The sequence below is a fragment of the Ursus arctos genome, unplaced genomic scaffold (assembly GCF_023065955.2).
Source record: "Ursus arctos isolate Adak ecotype North America unplaced genomic scaffold, UrsArc2.0 scaffold_5, whole genome shotgun sequence".
Taxonomy (NCBI): domain Eukaryota; kingdom Metazoa; phylum Chordata; class Mammalia; order Carnivora; family Ursidae; genus Ursus; species Ursus arctos.
Window position 1 is genome coordinate 32,951,474 of NW_026623067.1, and position 21,747 is coordinate 32,973,220.

General features: G+C 39.7%; 1 protein-coding gene across 4 annotated transcripts in view; it reads left to right on the forward strand.

The window, feature by feature from the left end:
- Nucleotides 1–1,299: 1,299 nt before the first annotated feature.
- Nucleotides 1,300–21,747, forward strand: part of DDX46 (DEAD-box helicase 46) — an 84,291-nt gene continuing 63,843 nt past the window's right edge. Inside the window, exons 1-8 of one of the 4 annotated variants that reach the window (XM_026508014.4) lie at nucleotides 1,300–1,504; nucleotides 4,876–5,064; nucleotides 6,826–6,969; nucleotides 13,679–13,775; nucleotides 16,354–16,519; nucleotides 19,104–19,255; nucleotides 20,078–20,191; nucleotides 21,285–21,450. In XM_026508014.4, the coding sequence (XP_026363799.1) occupies nucleotides 1,488–1,504; nucleotides 4,876–5,064; nucleotides 6,826–6,969; nucleotides 13,679–13,775; nucleotides 16,354–16,519; nucleotides 19,104–19,255; nucleotides 20,078–20,191; nucleotides 21,285–21,450 (1,045 nt within the window). In that variant the 5' untranslated portion in view covers nucleotides 1,300–1,487. Of the gene's footprint in view, nucleotides 1,505–4,875; nucleotides 5,065–6,758; nucleotides 6,970–13,678; nucleotides 13,776–16,353; nucleotides 16,520–19,103; nucleotides 19,256–20,077; nucleotides 20,192–21,284; nucleotides 21,451–21,747 lie in introns of all 4 variants that reach the window. The other 3 variants (XM_048220889.2, XM_057307019.1, XM_057307018.1) reach the window with 3 other exon arrangements.

The following is a 21,747-nucleotide window of genomic DNA, read 5'->3' on the forward strand; positions in this document are numbered from 1 at the left end:
CAGATTCCCACTGAGCGGGGAGCTGGACGTGGGGCTCCATCCCAAGACCCTGGGATCATGACCTGAGCTGAAGGCAGCCGCTTAACAGACTTGAGTCACCCAGGCGCCCCCCATCGTGTATTTTTTGTAAAGCTTCCAAGCTCAGGCAATGTTTAGAACAACTATAATCTTAGGATTATGTTTTTAGCTCCTCCTCTTCACCAACTTGACTCTTACTCAAATCTTCACATCTCACCTCACAGGTCACATTCTCAGGGAACCCTTTCTGAACTCCTCTCCCATGCTGTAATCTCTTTTTTGTATTACATTTGCTTGTGTTTTTAGTTATGTCTATATCCCCCACCAACTTGTAAGCTCCCCGAATGTAAGACGTGTCCCATACACAACAATACATATAAATGAATGAATGTATAAATGAATGAGAGTGAATGGAGATGTTGGTAGTGATGTGGTTTTGGAATATAGGTGAGGTTCGGTCGGGTGAGGTCCAGAGCCATTGGCCAAGAAAGAATTCTTGAGACGTCTTTGGTGCAAAATGGTGGTTTATTAAAGCACGGGGACAGGACCCTTGGGCAGAAAGAGCTGCTGCACCAAGGTCATGAGGAGTGGCTGATTATATACTATGGGGTTGGGGAGGTAAGGAAAAAGGGGAGGTTTGAAAAGAACTTCCATACGCTAAAGAGGACCTACTAGATACCCAAGGCCTTGCCATTGTCAAGTTAAGGCTGTTTTCCCCTCTAGCAAGCCATTAAAGTTAAGATAGTTGGGAGATTCCTGGAAGAATGTCACACATAATCCACCCGGGAGTAGAGGGTGGGGGGAAGTTGCAGGGTGTCATTTTATGCTTTGTCTTCAGCCAGCCTTCTGCTCCCTCATCAAGAAAGGACTGGGGAGGGGTCGGAGCAAAAGGGGGCCTTTTGCTCTTAGCAAGGTGTCAACATTGACATCGAGGCAGTTGAGTCCCTAGAGGAATGTCACTGTGCTTGTTTTAAGGACTTGTCAGTGGGCTATAGGTAGTACGGAAATTTAATAATTTTTCTTCTACCTTTGTTTCCCACATCAATAGCATCACTCAGGTCAGGTTAAGGGGGACGGAATGCATATGGCGCCTCGGTGGCCCTTGCATGAAAGACCTTCCTAGGGCCTGCAAAGCCAAGGCGCCATTCTCCACCGCACTAAAGCGCACAGACTTTGAAGGCACTGCCGGAAAACCCTCGCCAAGGTCGCGTATTTCGGCGCGGCCTCCAGCCGACAGGGGGCGCTGTGGAGAGATAGCAGCTTCCGGCCCACTTTCTCCTTCCTTCTGCTGCGGGCGCCAGCACGTCCTGTTTTCGTTGGCCGCTCTCGGATGGCCGCCCCCGAGGTAGCTGCTCTTCCCCCTTAGTCCTGCTCCTTGCCGGGCTAGCTGAGGGCGGCGCGGCCTCCTTCTTTGTCCGGTTCTTCTGCGCGGTGTCACGAAGGACGCCGCTTTTCCCGCGGCCGGCAGCATGGGTCGGGAGTCACGGTGAGGCGGCGCGCCTAGCGGGCGAGCGGGCGGGTGGCTTCCTCGGACTGGGGGAAAGAGGCGGGAGTTGAGGTGGCAGCGGGACCAGGCCTGACCGGTGCAGCCCCACGTGCGGCCAGCGCTGCCGGCGGGCACAGGAGGGGCAGGGAGACCTCAGCCGAGGGAGTGACTGTACTTGGGCTGGTGACGCTCACAGGGTTCCCTGCACTGCCATCGCCCGTTGCAGCCCCTGGAGCGGGACCACCCCTCCAGGAGGTCAGTGATTGGGCACCACATCCCGCCATTTCCACGAAGTCCACCGTGATTCCTCACACAGTAGTGATCCCAGTTGAATTTCTTACCAGTTCGCGTTTGGCACGTTTCCTTGGCGCCTGTTGCTGTCTGTTTTAGTGCTTTGTGCGTGTCTGGTATTTTCCCAAGTCAGTTGAAAGGAGCTGGAGACTAAATATTTTTACATTGCCTACAACGTTGAACGTGACTAGGCTTTTAGTGGGCTACAATAAATACTTGTTACGTGGAAGTTTATTTAGCAGATAGATACCATATTTCTTTGTTATGTGTTTTCTGACCTTTTAAAACTGGATTGGGAGGTTTTATTAGAATTCTGATATCTCTTCAAAACTTTAGATTGTTACGTGGTTTGCGACCTTGAGGTTTTTATCCTAAAGATGAGTATTTGCTTTGTATTTAGCAGTGAATGAAAGATCCTTTTTATCTGGGTTATAAATAACAAGTAATAGTAGCTTATTGTGATACAATTAATGTTCAGGGAAATGGACAAAGCTTAAGGGTAGAGCTAGATGAAATTTAACAAATCCATAAACTGTGTAACCATCACCCGGATAAAGATAAAGAATAGTTGTATAATTACAGAGAATTCCTGTGGAGATCTTTTAAATCTCCTTCAAGGCATTGCTATTCATCTGGCTACCGAGACCAGAAACCTGGAAGTGATAGTATATTTGATTAATTTTTCTCTCCTACTGTCTAAACGCAGTAAGATTCTACACCCTGTCTCCATTTCTGCGCTCCCTGACTCAATCCAGGCCCTAATCATTTAGTGCTCAGACTGCTGCACTTGCCTCAAATTGATTATCTTCCTGTGATCTTGCTCTGCTAGTAGATTCCTCACACTGCAGCCAGAGTGATACTTCTGAAATAAAGATTATATCATTCCTCTCTTTTCATGCCTGTTGGTTATTACTGCTTCCAAGATAAATTCAGACTCTTCAGCACAGCCTTCAGGGCCCTTCACAAGGAAGCCTCTTCCAGCTCTTTAGCCTTCTCCTCTGCCTGCATGGCTTGTGCTCTAGGTTAGTTCAGGAACTTATGAAAGGCTCAGAGATGGGATGGAGCAGGGTGTTCGAGAATAATAAGTAAAGAGCCCAGTTTGCCTACATATGTAGGTGTCATGAAGGGTTGAAGAAAAGTGGTAGGAGGTAGGTTCTAAAAGGGAGCTGGGTCCAGAATGTGGGTGGATTGTAGATTTAGTTTTGAAGGTAAGAATTTGAGGGGCGCCTGGGTGGCTCAGGTGTTTAAGCGGCTGCTTTAGGCTCAGGTCATGACCCCAGGGTCCTGGGATCAAGCCCCATGTCTGGCTTCCTGCTCAGTGGGGAGCCTGCTTCTCCCTCTCCCTCTGCTGCTCCCCCTGCTTATATTTTCTCTATCTCCCTCTCAGATAGATAAACAAACAAAAAAACATAAATAAATATAATCTTGAAGGTAAGAATTTGAAAGCCTTTGAAAGTTTTGAGTAAGAAATGTGTGGGTATGTTTATATAATAATTGATCAGAACTCTGCTTTGTGAAGATTACCGTTGCAGCAATGAGTAAAACAGATTTCAGGGAAAAGAGAATAGAAGCAAGAAGACCAGGGATCTTCTAAAATGTCCTAACTAGTTACCTCTGATGTGGAGTAGTGACAGTGGGAACTCTGAGGAGGTGATGTAATGTGAAGAGAATTACAGAGGTGAAATTGGTGATACTTGGTGTTTTACTGGTTGTGTAGAAAGAAAAATATTGAAGATAACATATTTTGAGACTGGAAGTTGGGATAATAAATGGTTTGGGGAGGCAAAGGTAATAAGTTTGGGTTTTTACACATTGAATTTCAGGTGCCTCAGGGATAATGAGGTGCACTCATTCCCTAGCAATTTTATCCATGTTTATTGCTTTAAATGGCCTTTGTACACTGATGACTCCATTCATGAACTCTAGACTCATATTTCAATTACCTATAGTATATCTCCATGTGAATGCCTAATATCCTGATTCCCGCCTCCCCCCCCCCCCCCCCAATATGTGATCCTCCCTCAGGCTTCCCATCTTAGTAAATAGCAATTTCATCTTTCTCCTCGGTCCAGTCAAGTATCTCAGAGACACCCACAACTTCTCCCTTACTGTCACACTTAGCATTGAATTAATCCTTAAATCAGTCAGTTCTTGTTTCAAAATAATCTAGATTTTGACACTTCCTAGAAATTCTACACCTGACATTCTCATCCAGTCCACCACTCTCTTTTTGGATGATTGCTATAGCATTCTGCCTCTTTTCCCTGCTTCTGCACTTGCCTTCCCTCAGTTTGTTCTCCCCTCAGCAGCCAGACTAATGCTTTAAAAAAATACTAGTGAGGTAACATTACTCCTCTACTTCGACTCTTCCAGTAACTTCTCAACTTACTCAGAGTGAAAGAAAAAAGTCTTTAGAATGGCCTATAAGGCTCTACAGAGCTCTCCACCTTTGACTGCCCTACTGTATTTTTGACCTCATCTCATGGCACTTTCTTGGTCATTCAGCCCTAGCCACATCTGCCTTCCTTTCTGTTCCTTGGACACACCAGTCAAGCTTCCTCCTCAGCGACTTTGCACTTGTGGTGCCTTTTGCCTGAAAAGTTTCTCCCCCTTGTATCTACATGGATTCCTTTTATTTTCTTGAAACCTCTGAAATGTCTATTAGCAAGTTTTCTCTTGTCACCTAGTATAAAATAGCAAACCTCCTGCCTCCCGTCCTTTCTCTTTGATTTACTCTGATGTGTTTCTCTCCATAGTACCATGTAACATATTGTGTATTTATTTCTTTACTTGTCTGTCATCTCTTCCTTTACCAGAATGCAAGTTCCTTGGGGCCCAAAGGCAGGAGTTTGATCTGTTCTTTTTACTGTCCTTGCGTCCCTTTCAGGATAGTTTTTCCCTCTCTACGTGGACTATAGCTGTAGGGGTCATTACTTTTCCCTAATTTTAAGACTTGATGAATAAAAAGTTCTTTCAGTGTTTAATTTGTCTGCTGATATCTTTTGGGAAAATGTGATTAATTAAAATATAATAGAAGCTACCTGTGTTTGCTAAACTTAACCTTGAACTTAACCTTCTAGCCACTATCGGAAGCGTTCAGCATCAAGGGGGCGCTCTGGAAGTCGTTCTAGAAGTCGCTCACCCTCAGACAAAAGAAGTAAACGTGGAGATGACAGACGGTCTAGAAGCAGAGATAGAGACAGAAGGAGAGAGAGGTCTCGTAGCAGGGATAAAAGAAGATCTCGGTCAAGAGACCGGAAGCGCCTTAGGTAAGACATTAGTCTCCTCAAGACTCATGATAAATTGGGCCTTCTCAGCTAAATCGGGCTTGTTCAAAAGTATAACTTGGACTGGAATTTAATGGCCCTTTTGTGGGCACTCTGCTTTGACCCCAGCTTGTTTGGTGAGGTCCAAAGGTGATTTGCCTGTAGCAAAGACTCTAAAAGGTAATATGTCATTAAGGCGGTTCTGTTCTAATTCTGTTCCAAGAGAGCTGACCACTGTGTTCAGAGCAGCCACTAAACCCAACAGGAGAAGGAAAAGGGCAGAGCCATCTGCAAGCCCTGCTTGCTATTTGACGCTTAAAAAAAAAAAAAAAAGGTATTTTTTTAGAGCTTTTTATTTTTAAGTAATCTCTACCCAACGTGAGGCTCAAACTTATAAGCCTGAGATCAAGAGTTACATGCTCTACCGACTGAGCCAATCATGGGTCCCCCAAACCCCCCGTTTTTTAATTTCTAAAAAAGATTATATTTATTTATTTATTTTAAAGATTTTATTTTTAAGTAATCTCTGCACGCAACGTGGGGCTTGAATTTACAACCTCAAGATCAAGAGTTTGCATACTCTACTAACTGAGCCAATTTGGTGTCCCTGTTTGACACTGTTCTAAAAAAACTTTTAAACAAAAGGACCTCCTAATTTTTTTTTTTTAAGATTGTATTTATTTATTTGACAGAGACAGAGACAGCCAGCAAGAGAGGGAACACAAGCAGGGGGAGTGGGAGAGGAAGAAGCAGGCTCATAGCAGAGGAGCCTGATGTGGGGCTCGATCCCATAACGCCGGGATCACGCCCTGAGCTGAAGGCAGACGCTTAACACTGTGCCACCCAGGCGCCCCAGGACCTCCTAATTTTTATTTTACTTTTACTTGCTGACATATTCCTTGGCATCAGTCAAGCAGCTATAACCTTTCTAGAGGTGGAAAACATTGTAAATAAAAATCTTCCCCACAATTATTTGGTAAGTTTCTTATTATAATAGGAAAGAAGACAAGGTTGTACAGGTGCTGTGAACTGATCTCAGAAAAAACTCTTTAGCAAACATTGGAAGAAGAAATTACGTAGGTATTTCATGGTACTCAGGGAAAACATTCATCTATGAAAATGTGGATAGTGCTAACTTAGTTTCATAGTATGTGGTCCCAGGAACAGTTTCATATAATTCAGTCAAGTACACGTTAAGTGAAATTGATTTTTTTTAAGATTTGGTCTTTGACTTTTGGGCGTGAAAGTACAATCACAAGGTTTTAGAGCAAGAAGGATTTTGAGATTATCTTAAGTGGAGTCTCCACATTATATAGATTATATTTCACAGGAAACTGTGACCCAGAGAGTTGATCTGCCCTATGTCATGTCACTATCAGCTCTAGAATAGAAATTGTCTCCTGGTCTTTGTATCTGTGATCTTTCCATACTCTCATTGTACCCCATCCTTATACTTAGGTTTTGGCTGACTTTGAAATTTAGATTTTCTGCTGTAGGCTGTAGATTTCAAAAAGACAGATTTATTATCACAGATTTGCTATGTTTTTCAACAAATATCATTTAGAATTAGTATTCTCATTTTTTTCAGTAACCACTTCTAAGAATTGGCTTTACTTGTTCCCTTTTTATCTGATTTGATGGTTAATTGAAATCTCAGCCTTTAATAAGAGTAATAGTTAAGAAGCTTCTTTCAACAGGACAGAAGCATTGTCTGAGAGAAACTCTGCTTGGTCATAGAATGAATGAGAAGTATCCTCCTTTCAGGCGTTCCAGAAGTAGAGAGAGAGACAGAAGTCGAGAGCGAAGAAGATCTCGAAGTCGAGACAGGAGACGTTCTAGGAGTAGAAGCCGAGGCCGGCGATCCAGATCCTCCAGTCCTGGCAATAAAAGCAAGAAAGCTGAGAATAGGTAATGTTGTCGTTGGACTGTATCTCTCATGCAGCTTGGGAACGGACTCTTCCCTATTCCTTCATTTTTTTAAAGAAATCTTTATAAATAATTACTGACTTTGCCTTCTACCATCAACTGTTGGTTGAATTTTAGTAGCTTATAAAGGTTGTAATTCAGTTGGAAAATACTAGTTTCAGTTAGTTTTAATATTCATAATACATTGTTCTCTTATTTAATACCTGTTATTAATGGTCAGGAATATATTGTATAAACGTCTTTTTAGGATCTCTGTTATTCCTTTGAAATGATGTTCTTAGCATTTCTGACACTGGTTGACAAATAACTTTTTAACTCATGATGTGCATTGCCGAATTCCTCTTCAGGATAGGTGTGAACTTTGCTTGTGTTAACTTAAATGTACATATTTCCTTAGGATGCCAGAACCATTCAGTTTCAAGATATTATTTATATCTGTTAGACATAGCATGTTTACTCTTTATATTTCTCTTTTCAGTGGTTTGATCTTTGCCTCTTTCTAAAGTGGTGACAGAGGATAGTCAATACAGGAATTTTTGTCTGTTTTCTGTATATTCATATGAATCATGAGTGTTTTTCTCATGTCTTTTCTTTTATAAATATTATTTTACCAAGGTCAGTATAATAATGCCCATTGGGATTATTTTGAGTTAAAAGTAAAATATAAATTCAGAAAAGCGAATGAAATGTAAACATGTAGTTTATTAAATAATTATTAAGCAATATCCATGTAACGACCACCAAGGATAAGAAATAACAACATGTCAGTATTTCCAGAAGCCCTCCATGTCCTTTCTATAATCCCAGCTCTCTACTACCCTAGATAAAACCAATCCTGACTTTTATACTTGTAATTTCTTTGTATTTCTTTATAGTTTACACCTGTGTTCACATCTGGAAAAAGAGTAGTTTAGATTTAAATGTTTTTTAACTTTATTTGAATGAGTCCCATATTCTTTTGTATCTTTGTTGATCATTGAGACTCATCTGTGTTGCTTATAACAGTAGTTCATTTTCATTGCTGAATACTATTCTGTGGCATCAATATACCACTATTTATCCATTCTACTGAGGTAGGTGTTTGGGTTGTTTTAACTTTTAGGCTATTATGAACCTTTTTATATATGTGTCCTAGTATACATGTGCATGAGTTTTCCTAGGGTGTGTATCTAGGAGTGAAATTATATGGTCATAGAATAAACATAGCTTTATTATATTTTTGAAGATTTGTTTATTTATTTGAGGGAGAGGAGAGAGTGAGCATGAGGCATGCGAGCAGCAGGAGGAGTAGAGGGGAAGAGAATCTCCAGTAGACTCCCTGCTGTGTGTGGAGCCCAGCATGGCATGATCCCACAAACCTAAACCTGAGATCGCGACCTGAGCTGGAATCGAGAGTCGCTTGCTCAACCGACTGAGCTACCCAGCCACCCCAACATAGCTTCATTTTTATCGAATAATCCCAAATGCTTTCCAAAGGGGCCATACTAATTGTACTCCAGTGAGCAGTATAATTGTGTTGCTCTGTATCCTTCCCAGTATTTGGTATTGTCAGTCCTGTTAATTTTTGTTAATTGGTTAGACATATCAGTATTGTGGTTTTAATTTGTGTTTCTCTGATGACCAGTGAGGTTGAACATCTCTTAATGTTTATTGGTCATTTGGATTTCTTCTTTTCTGAAATATGTTCAAATCTTTTGCTTATTTTCCTGTTGATTTGTGTTTTTTTTTTAAATGGGCTTGTGGGAGGTATTTGTTGTTTTTAAATATCCAGGGTGGTGGTTGATTGTCATTTATATGAGTGGCACATATATTCTTTTACTCTGTAGTTTGTCTTTTCACTCTGTAATGATACTTTTGATGAACAGAGACTTAAAGAAGAAACATTTCTCAATTCATGTTATGTATTGAGAAGAACATAGATATTAAAACCTGAGATGGGCAGTATGAGAAAAGATAACTATAGGCTGTATTTAATCTAAACATTAAGATTATTATACCAAATCAAAAAATATGTAAAGAAAATAATTATGAAGTATTTGGATTTATTCCAGGAATGTAAGGTTGGTTTAACATTAGAAGGTCATTCAGTAGGGGCTCCTGGGTGACTCTGTTGGTTAAGTGTCTGCTTTCGACTTAAGTCATGTTCCTAGGGTGCTGGGATTTGAGCCCATTGGTGAGCTCCGTGCTCAGTGGGCTCCCTGCTCGTTGGGGGATCTGCTTCCCTCTCTCTACCTCTCCCCCACTTGTGCTCTCTCTCAAATGAATAAATAAAATCTTATTAAAAAAAGAGAAAGAAAATCAATTAGTGTAATTCTTTATATTAATAAGATTCAAGGAGAGAAGTCATGGTTATCTAAGTAGATTTAGGAAAAGCGTTTTATTAACTTCAAAACATATTCATGTTTGAAAGTTCTTTTTTTTTTTTAAAAGATTATTTATTTATTTCACAAGGATAGACAGCCAGCAAGAGAGGGAACACAAGCAGGGGGAGTGGGAGAGGAAGAAGCAGGCTTCCAGCAGAGGAGCCCGATGTGGGACTCGATCCCGGAATGCCGGGATCACGCCCTGAGCCGAAGGCAGCCGCCTAACGACTGCGCTACCCAGGCGCCCCCATGTGTGAAAGTTCTTAACATACATGAATAGAAAAGTATTTCACAGACTGATTATAAAATTAGAAATGCAAGGGCATAAACAATTTTGAAGAACAAGATAGGAGGGCTTGCTCTACCAGATACTAAAACTTGTCATAAAGTTGTCCAAATTAAGTGTGGTTTTAGTGTAGAGATAGACAGATAAATCAGTGAAACCACATAAAGACCCAGAAACAGATCCCCACATATATGGTCATTTAATAAATGACAGTGGTGACAGTGTAATTAGTGGGAAAAATTTCTTTCAGTAAGTAGTACTTGGGGTGGGGAGGAGTGCCTGGGTGGCTCAGTCGGTTAAGCATCAGACTCTTGATACCAGCTCAGGTCTTGATCTTAGGGTTGTGAGTTCAAGCTCAGTGTGGAGCCTACTTTAAAAAAAACAAAAAGTGCTACTAGGGACATTTGCTACCTTATAATGAATTAGGACTACCTGCCTCATTCTGCACATAAAAGCAGATTAAAGACCAAATCCGATGGCATAATTATAAACTTTTTAGAAGTTTATAGTAGAGAATATCTTCTTTACCTCTGGATATCTTCATCAATTCTGGAAGGTTTAAAAAGCAACAACCAACACTGAAGAAATACAATCAAATATAAGAACAGAGTATGAGCAACTATGTGCAAACAAATTAGACAATCTGGAAGAACTGGATGCATTCCTAGAGGTGTATAAACTACCAAAACTGAACCAGGAAGAAATAGAAAACCTGAACAGACCTATAACTAGCAAGGAAATTGAAGCAGTCATCAAAAATCTCCAAGCAAAGAGCCCAGGGCCAGATGGCCTCCCAGGGGAATTCTGCCAAACATTTAAAGAAGAATTAATACCTATTCTTCTGAACCTATTCAAAAAAATAGAAATGGAAGGAAAACTTCCCAACTCATTTTATGGGGCCAGCATTACCTTGATCCCAAAACTAGACAAAGACCCCACCTAAAAGGAGAATTGCAGAACAATATCCTTGATGAATATGGATGCAAAAATTCTCACCAATATACTAGCTAATAGGATCCAACAGTACATTAAAAGAATTATTCACCACGGCCAAGTGCTATTTATTCCTGGGTTGCAAGGTTCATTCAACATCCACAAATCAATCAGTGTGATACACTATATTAATAAAAGAAAGGACAAGAACCATATGATACTCTCAGTAGATGCAGAAAAAGCATTTGACAAAGTACAACATCCTTTCATGATTAAAACTTCACAGTGTAGGGATAGAGGGTGCATACCTCAATATCATAAAAGCCATCTCTGAAAAACCCACAGCGAATATCATTCTCAGTGTCAAAAAACTGAGAACTTTTCCCCTAAGGTCAGGAACATGGCAGGGATGTCTGCTCTCCACCACTGCTGTTCAACATAATACTAGAAGTCCTAGCCTCAGCAGTCAGACAACAAAAAGAAAAGGCATCCGAATTGGCAAAGAAGTCAAACTCTCACTCTTTGCAGATGATATGGTACTGTGTGTGGAAAACCCAAAGACTCTGCCCCAAAACTGCTAGAACTCATATAGGAATTCAGTAAAGTAGCAGGATACAAAATAGTGGACAGAAATCAGTTGCATTTCTTTTTTTTTTTTTTTTTTTTTTAGATTTTATTTATTTATGTGACAGAGAGACAGCCAGCGAGAGAGGGAACACAAGCAGGGGGAGTGGGAGAGGAAGAAGCAGGCTCCCAGTGGAGGAGCGTGATGTGGGACTCGATCCCAGAACGCCGGGATCATGCCCTGAGCCGAAGGCAGACGCTTAACGACTGCGCTACCCAGGCGCCCCCCCCCTTTTTAAAATCAGTTGCATTTCTATACACCAGCAGTGAGACAGAAGAGAAATTAAGGAGTCGATCCCATTTACAATTGCACCAAAAACCGTAAGATACTTAGGAATAAATCTGACCAAAGAGGCAAAGGATCTGTACTCAGAAAACTAGAATATTCATCAAAGAAATTGAGGAAGACACAAAGAAATGGAGGTTCCATGCTCATGGATTGGAAGCACAAGTATTGTGAAAATGTCTATGCTACCTAGAGCAATCTACACGTTCAGTGCAATCCCTATCAAAATACCATCAACTTTTTTCACAGAAATGGATTGAATAATCCTAAAATTTGTATGTAACCAGAAAAGACGCCTAATAGAGGAATGTTGAAAAAGAAAACCAAAGCTGGTAGCATCACAATGCCTAAATTAACAAGACAGATGTTGGCAAGGGTGCGGAGAAGGGAGAACCCCCCTAATGTTGGTGGCAATATAAGCTGGTGCAGCCACTCTGGAAAACAGTATGGAGGTTCCTCAAAAAGTTGAAAATAGAGCTTCCATATGACCCAGCAATTGCACTACTGGGTATTTACCCCAAAGATACAAATGTAGTGATCCAAAGGGGCACCTGCACCCCAACGTTTATAGCAGCAATGTCCACAGTAGCCAAACTATGGAAAGAACACAAATGTCCATCTACAGATGAATGGATAAAGAAGATGTGGTTGTGTGTGTGTGTGTGTGTATGTGTGATACACACACACACACATAAACACATACACGCACAATGGAATATCATGCAGCTATCAAAAAATGAAATCTTACCATTTGCAAAGACATGGATTGAACTAGAGGGCGTTATGCTAAGTGAAATAAGTCAATCAGAGAAAGACAATTATCATGTGATCTCACTGATATGTGGAATTTGAGAAACAAGGCAGAGGATCATAAGGGAAGAGAGGAAAAAATGAAACAAGAAGAAACCAGAGAGGGAGACAAACCATAAGAGACTCCTAATCTCAGGAAACAAACTGAGGGTTGCTGGAGTAGAGGGGGTGGGAGGGATGGGGTGGCTGATGATGGACACTGGGGAGGCTATGTGTTGTCGTGTGCACTGTGTATGTGTTAAGACTGATGAATCACAGACTTGTACCCCTGAAACAAATAATACATAATATGTTAATAATAAAAAAACCCACCACTTTTTTTAAAGGGGGAAAAAGAAGACTGAATTGATCGCATTCAAATTAAGAAATTTTTAAAAAAAGATTTTATTTACTTATTTGAGATTGGGAGAGAGCATGAGCAGGGTGGAGGGGCAGAGGGAGAGGGAGAAGTAGACTCCCCACTCAGCAGAGAGCCCGACACAGGACTCAACCCCAGGACCCTGGATCATGACCTGAGCCGAAGGCAGATGCTTAACCAACTGAGCCGCCTAGGCACTCCAAGATATTTTTTTAATTTACAAGATACCAGACATAGGTGTGAAATGCAAGGCCTGTTGGGGTTTTAAAGATTGTTAATTTTTTATTTTATTATTTTAAAAAAATTTTAAAGATTTTATTTATTTGAGGGGGGAGAGAGAGAGTATATAGGGAGAGTGAGAGGGAGAAGCAGACATCCTGTTGAGCAAGGAGTCTGATACGGGACTCGATTCCCAGACTCTGAGATTATGACCCAGCCGAAGGCAGATGTTTAACTGACTGAGCAACCCAGGCACCCTAAGCATTAATTTTTAAGTGAATTAATTAAAAATTATCTTGTAGAATGATAATGTTTTGGTAAATTTCTCTGTTAAATTTTACCTCTCCTATTTAAATTTTGTCATTTTTATATGATATGTCTACTTTTTCATAGCCAAATTGCCAAATATTTAATAATATTTGTAATTAATCATTATGGGATTTAATTTTCATTATATTTCCAAGGTGTTTATTAATGTAAAAGTAAAGTTGACTTTTGGAAGTTTCTTACCTACAAAATCTTTAAATGTATTTTTTATTTTATTTTATTTTATTTTATTTATTTTTGAGAGAGAGTGTGCGTGTGAGTCGGGTGCGGGGAGGGGCAGAGGGAAAGAATCTTAAGCAGGCTCCATGCTCAGCAGAGTCTGACATGGGGCTCGATTCCATGAGTCTGAGATCATAGCCTGAGCCGAACTCAAGAGTTGGACACCTAACTGACTGAGCCACCCAGGCGCCCCCTTTAAATGTATTTTAAATGTGAATGTTTCCAAGCACAAATAGATGATGTTTTTTTCTCTCTTTTTTTGGTAGGTCTAGATCCAAAGAGAAAACAGATAGTGGGGAAAGTTCTAAAGAGAAGAAAAAAGACAAAGATGACAAGGAAGATGAAAAAGAAAAAGATGCTGGCGTATGTTTACTAACTAAATAATTGTATAATATCAGATTTGTTTCTGTGATCACAAACTGTCAGGGTTTTTTATTGCTATATATTTTATTTGATTTGTTTTTTTAAGTAGGTTCCACATCCAACAATGGGGCTTGCGCTCACGACACTGAGATCAAGAGCCCTATCTATGCTCTACCGACTGAGCCAGCTACGTGCCCCTATATATATATTTTTGTTTGTTTATTTGTTTGTTTTAAGATTTTATTTATTTGACAAGGAGAGCACACAGAAATAGGGGCAACAGCAGGCAGAGGGGAGGGAGAAGCAGGCTCCCCGCCGAGCAGGGAGCCCAACATGGGCCTCAATCCCAGGACTGCAGGATCGTGACCTGGGCCGAAGGCTGATGCCTAACAACTGAGCCACCCAGGTGTCTGCCCTTGTATATTTTTTATTTTATTTTATTTAGTTATTTTTAAATATTTTATTTATTTGAGAAAGAGTAAGAGAGCACAAGCAGGGGGAGCAGCAGAGGGAGAGGGAGAAGCAGACTCCCGCTGAGCAGGGAGCCCAGCACGGGGCTTGATCCCAGCACCCCGGGATTATGACCTGAGGTGAAGGCATACGCTTAACTGACTGAGCCACCCAGGCACCCCTATTTTTTTTTTTATATAAATGATCGTATGTAAAAAACAATAACAACAACAACATAAAGCTGTCCCGGTTAGAAATTTTTGTTCTCAAAAATATTGCATATCTATATACATTATCTGTTTTTACTTAACAAAATGTGATCCTCCTGTATGTATTATTCTGCACCTTTCTTCCTTCCTTCCTTCCTTCCTTCCTTCCTTCCTTCCTTCCTTCCTTCCTTCCTTCCTCCCTTCCCTTCCCTTCCCTTCCCTTCCCTTCCCTTCCCTTCCCTTCCTTCCTTTCCTTATTTCCTTCCTTCTTTCCTTCCTTTATTTATTTATTAAATAATCTCTATTCCCAATGTGGGGCTCGAACTCAGCCCCCAGATCAAGTGTTGCAGGCTCCACTGACCGAGCCAGCTAGGTGCCCCACTTTTGTTCATTTTTAAATTATGCATTATTTTTATCAATATATAAGGTCTGAAGAAGAATACACAGCAGTATACCCACCATGCAACCAGAGTCCCTTGTTGTTTTCATTTGTTATATGTTGGAGACCTTCTGTAACTGCGTATATAGATACAGCCCATTGTTTTTAATGGCTGCATAGTGTTCTGTTGAAACAAGGTAAAGAAATCACCTTTGATGGCTATTTAGGTTATTTCTAGTCTTCATTATGAACAGTGGTTACATGAATCATTTTACACACGTCTTTTGTGAATATAGTATCGGGTAGGTTGGTATCAGTGAAATGGCTTTGTCAGTGGGTATATGCATTTAACATTTCGATAAATAGGATCAAAGTGCTCTCTAAAAGACTTGTATACCTTTTTTAAAAGTTTATTTATTGAAGTAATCTCTTCACCCAGTGTGGGTCTATACCCATCTCATGACCCTAAGATTAAGAGTCACATGTTCTTCTGACTAAGCCAGCCAGGTGCTCTAAATTTTTTTTTTTTTTTTTTAATTTTAATTCCAGGGTAGTTAACATCCAGTGTTATATTAGTTTCAGGTCACCATTAAATTTTTGTGGTATTTTCTTTGACTGTTTTTTGATGTATGTATTTCTGTATCTATAATGATAGCATATGTAAATTTTTTAAAAAGGATTTTATTTATTTGTGAGAGAGACACAGAACACAAGCTGAGGGAGGGGCAGCAGGAGAGGAGCAAGCAGACTCCATGCTGAGCAGGGAGCCCAAAGCAGGGCTCAATCCCAGTACCCTGAGATCATGACCTGAGCCAAAGTCAGACGCGAAACAGACTGAGCCACCCAGGCGCCCCAGCATATGTCAATTTTTTATTTCTACGATGTTCTGTCGCTGAGTTCCTGCTTATGGCTGTGAAATGGTTTGCTTTCTCCTTTTCAGAGTATTATTAATCATCTTGATAAAGTCTTTGGAATGGCTGTTTCTAGGAAACTTAGACCTAAAGACTAAAAGACCAAAAGTTTTCAATCATGTTGATAAATAGCTTTAATTTACTCACTAATTTGTAATAGAAAATTTCTTTTTCATGGAGGCAATCTTTGAGGAGTTTGGAGGATTTAAAGTTGAGAATAACTAATAACTGGGGAATTTTGCTTGTTAATTCATCTAGTTTGAGGAAGAAAGTGGATTTCATCTTGCCTGGAATTAAAATGAGATTAGCTTATCGTGTTTGAAGTCTGTCTGCTTTCTTAGTTGAAGATGCTTTTTATTGTGTTTTCACTTTGCTTGTGTATTTGTGGATATATTTAAAAGATGTGTCCCTGCAATTGTTTCTGTTTGGGAGCTATTATAAATAAAGCTACTTTAAACACTTAAGAAAAAAAAAAGATGTGTGACCTAAATCTGGTCTAAATTGAAGAGTTTGTAAATACAGCTGTTAATTCCTTTTCGTTTTTTATAATTTGGGGAATTTATTTGGAATGTCTCTGTAATAAAGTTGTTAATCTTTGTTTCTCTCTCTGTCTTTCATTTTCCCCCAAGAACTTTGATCAGAATAAGCTGGAAGAAGAAATGAGAAAACGAAAAGAAAGAGTAGAAAAATGGCGAGAAGAGCAACGTAAAAAGGCCATGGAAAACATAGGGGAACTGAAAAAGGAAATTGAAGAGATGAAACAAGGGAAAAAATGGAGTTTAGAAGATGATGATGGTATAGTCATTTGTTAGACTAATAGCATATATAACAATTCATGTAGTGTATTCTAGATATAGGAGTAATATTTCATGCTGGGAATTTTTAGCCCATTTTTTACTGTGGAAAAATATATATAGCATTTTAACCATTTGTTTTTTAAAGATTTGATTAGAGAGTGAGACAGCATGAGCAGGGAGAGCATAAGCAGGGAGGGGCAGAGGGTGAGGGAGAAGTAGACTCCCCACTGAGCCGGGAGCCCAACGGGGGGCTCCATTCCAGGGTCCCAGGATTATGACCTCAGCTAAGGGCAGATGCTTAACCAACTGAGCCACCCAGGCACCCCAACCATTTTTTTGGGTATATTTTTTAAAGGTTTGTTTGTTTGTTTATTTATTTGAGAGATAGAGCATGAGCGCCCATGAGTGGGGGAGGAGCAGAGAGAAGGGGAGAGAATCTGAAGCAGACTCAGAATGAAGCCGAACTCAGGGCTCAATCCCACAACCATGAGATCATGATCTGAGCCGAAATCAAGGGTCAGTCACTTAACTCATAGAGCCACCCAGGCGCTCCAATATTTTTTTTAAAGATCTATCCATCGGAGAGAGAGAGAACGATCAGGGGGAGTGGCAGAGGGAGAGAGAATCCTTAAGCAGACTCCCTGCTGACTGAGGAGCCTGATGCCGGGCTTGATCCCAGGACCCTGAGATCATGACCTGAGTTGAAACCGAGAGTCAGACGCTCTCAACTGACTTAGCCACTCAGGCGCCCACATTTTAACCATTGTTAAGTGTACAGTTCTGTGGCGTTAAATACATTCATGGTGTTGTTCATCATCCATCACCACTATCCATTTCTAGAACTTCTTCATCATTCCAAACAGAAACTCTGTACCCAATATGTGTTCCTTTTTCTTTTTTACTATTTATTTATTTGTCAGAGAGCAAGCGAGCATGAGTGCACAAACAGGGGAAGCTGCAGGCAGAGGGAGAAGCAGCCTCCCTGCCAAGGAAGGAGCCTGATGTGGGACTCAGTCCAGGACCCTGGGGTCATGACCTGAGTTGAAGGCAGCCACTTCACTGACTGATCCACCCAGGTGTCCCCAGATTTCTTTTTCTTTTCTTTCTTTTCTTTTCTTTTTTTTTAAGATTTTTAAAAATTTTTAAGTAATTTCTACACCCAGTGTAAGGCTTGAACTCAACCACAACCCTGAGATCAAGAGTCGCACGCTCCACTGACCAATCCAGCCAGGTGCTCCCTGTACCCAGTGAAGACTGATTCCCTATCCTGCCTACTCTCCACCACTTTACCCTGATAATATCAATTCTACTATCAACTTGCCTATTCTAGTTACCTTATGTAAGTGCAATCATACAGTCTTTGTCCTTTTGCATCTGGGCTTATTTCACTCAGCATAATGTCCTCAGGGTTCTTCCATCCATGTTTTAGCGTGTATCAGAATGTCATTCTTTTTTTATGGCTGAATAATAGTCCATTTTGTGTATAATACTACATTGTGTTTACCTGTTTGTCTCTCATATATGTGGGTTGTTTCACCTTTTGGCTGTTGTGAATAATGATGCTGTGAATAACGTACAAATATGTCTTTAAATACCTGCTTTTGGCTCTTTTGGATATATACCTAGAAGCGGAATTGCTGGATTCGTATTGAGATACTAAATCTCTCTTGTAATATTTATGTTATATGTAAATTGTAGGGTAGTGTTCTATAAGGATTACTGACTTTAGATTGAGAGTTGAGTTCTTATGGGCATAGTCAGTAAATAGCTCTTATTATACTACAAATAAGAATGTTGATAATGAAGGTAAATTAAGAGCATATTTTCAGGTCCCTCCTGATTTTTCATAACTTAGAAGAGAAATATTTACCTTCCATATCTGATTTTGACTTGAGGTTTTAGTGAAGTAGATGAGTGTGAAATTTTATAGCAAACTGGAATTTTGCTCCATTTTTCTGTGAAAATTCGGTAAATTTTTTGCTTTTTGTGAAAGTTTCACAGTGATTTAAATAGATGAAGGGATTGTATCTTTAAGGGGAAAAGATGTCTTAGTTATATGAAAAAAAGTTAGATTGTCTTGAATTTAAAATACCAGTTTTTCCTCTGATTTAAAAAAGGTAATTGTTTCAGGACATCTGTGTGGCTCAGTTGGTTAAGTGTCTGCCTTCGGCTCAGATCATGATCCCAAAGTCCTGGAATGGAGCCCACATTGGGTTCCCTGCTCAGAGTCTGCTTCTCCTTCTGCCTGCTGCTCCCCCAGCTTTTGCTTTCTCTCTATATAAATAAATAAGATTTTAAAAAATAATAATAAATAAAAAGTAATTGAAAGAAAAGAAACCTATTATGAGTTTTAAGTCCTACCTCTTTTCCATTTACTTATAATTTATTATTACTACTACTTAAAGCCAATATGTGCTTGCTTTAGAAACTCGTAAGTGTGAGTATTTGCACTGCAGTGTGTCTGGGTTGATTGGAAGGGAGGGCATTTGGGGAGGGAGAGAACAGGTGATGGTGGGCTGTGATCTGATTAGGAAGTACTTCCTTTGGAAAATGTGTACAGAAAAGTGATTTTGCTATTTTAGATGATGAAGATGATCCTGCAGAGGCTGAAAAGGAAGGAAATGAAATGGAGGGTGAGGAGTTAGATCCATTAGATGCTTACATGGAAGAAGTCAAAGAGGAAGTAAAGAAGTTTAATATGAGAAGTGTGAAAGGTGGTGGGGGAAATGAAAAGGTATGCCATTTGCTCTTATTTTTAAAGATTTATCCAGTATTCCTAATTGGGTAACTTGAATTATTGTCTCAGTGACCTATTGCTGACTTGCCTGACTTGAGAAAGTTGTTTCCTCCCCCATCTCAGAAATGCTAGTACTTTTTCTCAGTACCGCCGATGCTCAGGAGTTTTAGCTGTAAGCATTCTTTGAAAAGTCACTTTTGTTACCACCATCTTCGTGTGGCATCTTTGCTTACTGTTGACTTCTCAATAGGTCCTTTCCAGACTTCTTCCACACTTCATCTTTCATGCTTGAGCCCCTTTCTCACATAGTGTATGTTTCTTCTTTTTAATAGTATTTGTTACCTTTTTACAGAATATATAGTTTAGTTTTTTATTGTCTTTATTGTTTTCCTTTCTTGTAAAATAAAAGCTCCCTAAGAGCCATGACCTTTATCTGCTTCGTTGATTGATTTATTTTAAGTTCCCTGAACAGTGTCTGGCTTGTCCAGTGAGTGAAAAGTACCATTTAGTAGTAGTTTTAAAATGAACTATATTGCAATATTAGATGTTATATAACTTTACATATTATATAAAATAACATTAAACTACACAGTATTATATAAAATATTTAGTGAACTATGTATTATATAATGTGGTTACGTTACATTTTAAAATTTAAACAAATTCGTAAGGAGAAAGTAGACTCTTTTTTGTCATTTAAGTTTTCAGTAGTAAGTAAGTTAATTCAAATTATAATGTGACAGTTATTATTTTGTTTCATTTACATACAATTTGTTTTTCACTTTCACAAATACTTTATATATTCCTCTTTTATTTTAGAAGTCTGGGCCAACGGTCACAAAAGTTGTCACTGTCGTGACAACCAAAAAAGCAGTGGTAGATTCTGATAAGAAGAAAGGTGAGCTGATGGAGAATGACCAGGATGCCATGGAGGTAATTCTTCCTTAATTTTGACTTTGTTCATGATACTATTCTAGAAGCATATATTAGAAAGCATTGGTGGAGTTGTGCTTTTCAATTATAGAAACTAATGTTAGGAGGAATTCTTGTTATTCTCCACAGTATTGGTGCATATCCAGTGGGTAGAATATTCTGATATCTTTGACCTTTATCTGTATGCCCATGTTTTGCTTCCCCTCTGCCGCTCATCAGCTCACCTCAGACATATAAGGTGGGAGAAGAAATACAGTGACAGAATGAATTGAATTTCTTCCTGTTAACATGCCTTGTAAAGATTCATGTGGAGAGAATTGTATCAATACTTCCCTTAAAGCCATATTAGAATTATTTTTGTTATTTTAGCTTTATGTTGTCATTATGATGTTCTGTGAAGGCCCAGTCTAAAGAAACTAAGTTGAAGAATTCAGAATGTAAAAGCCAAAGAATATTTTCTAGGAGAGGAGGAATTTATTTATTTATTTCTCCCATTATTATTATTATTATTATTATTATTTATTTTTAAGATCTTATTTATTTATTTGACAGAGAGAGAGACAGCCAGTGAGAGAGGGAACACGGGCAGGGGCAGTGGGAGAGGAAGAAGCAGGCTCCCAGTGGAGAAGCCTGATGTGGGGCTCGACCCCAGGACTCCGCGATCATGCCCTGAGCCAAAGGCAGACGCTTAACAACTGAGCCACCCAGGCGTCCCTCTCCCATTATTCTTTTAAGAGGAGAATTTTATTTTCCTTTCTTTCTTTCTTTCTTTCTTTCTTTCTTTCTTTCTTTCTTTCTTTCTTTCTTTCTTTCTTTCTTTGTTTTTAAAATATATTTTATTTATTCAAGAGAGCACAAGTGGTGGGGAGGGACAGAGGGAGAAGGAGAAACAGATTCCCTGGTAAGGGGCAAGCTGGATGTGGGGCTAAATCCCAGGACCCTGAGATCATGACCTGAGCTGAAGGCAGACACTTAACCAATTGAGCCACCCAGGCGCCCCAAGAGAGGAGGATTTTAAAAGCTAGGAATATTGCTTCCCGTAAGGAAAAAATAGTAATGGTTTTAGCTTTTTACTTTTTTTTTTTTTTAATAGTATTCTTCAGAGGAGGAAGAAGTTGATCTTCAGACAGCTCTTACAGGCTATCAGACAAAACAGAGAAAGCTTCTAGAACCAGTGGACCATGGAAAAATTGAATATGAACCGTTCAGAAAAAACTTTTATGTTGAAGTTCCAGAATTAGCAAAAATGTCTCAAGAGGGTAAAATTCTTTGATTCATGTATTGGTTGTTGTGGCAATAGAGGGGGATATGCTTTGCTTTGCTCAGGAGGAATACTGGATAGGTGTGTGAGTTGATGCATGAGTAGGAGGAATTTACATGGCTTACCTGAAGAAGGGAGAAAGGAAACTAGACCGCGAGAAGTCATTCTAGAGGCTATGAACATCATCTGCAAAGACTGAGACCAGTGAGGAATCAGTGTAGTTTTGGTAGTATTTTTAAAAATGAGCAAAAATTAGTTTGGCTCATGTAGTTGAGATTTTTAGGGTTGAGAGTAC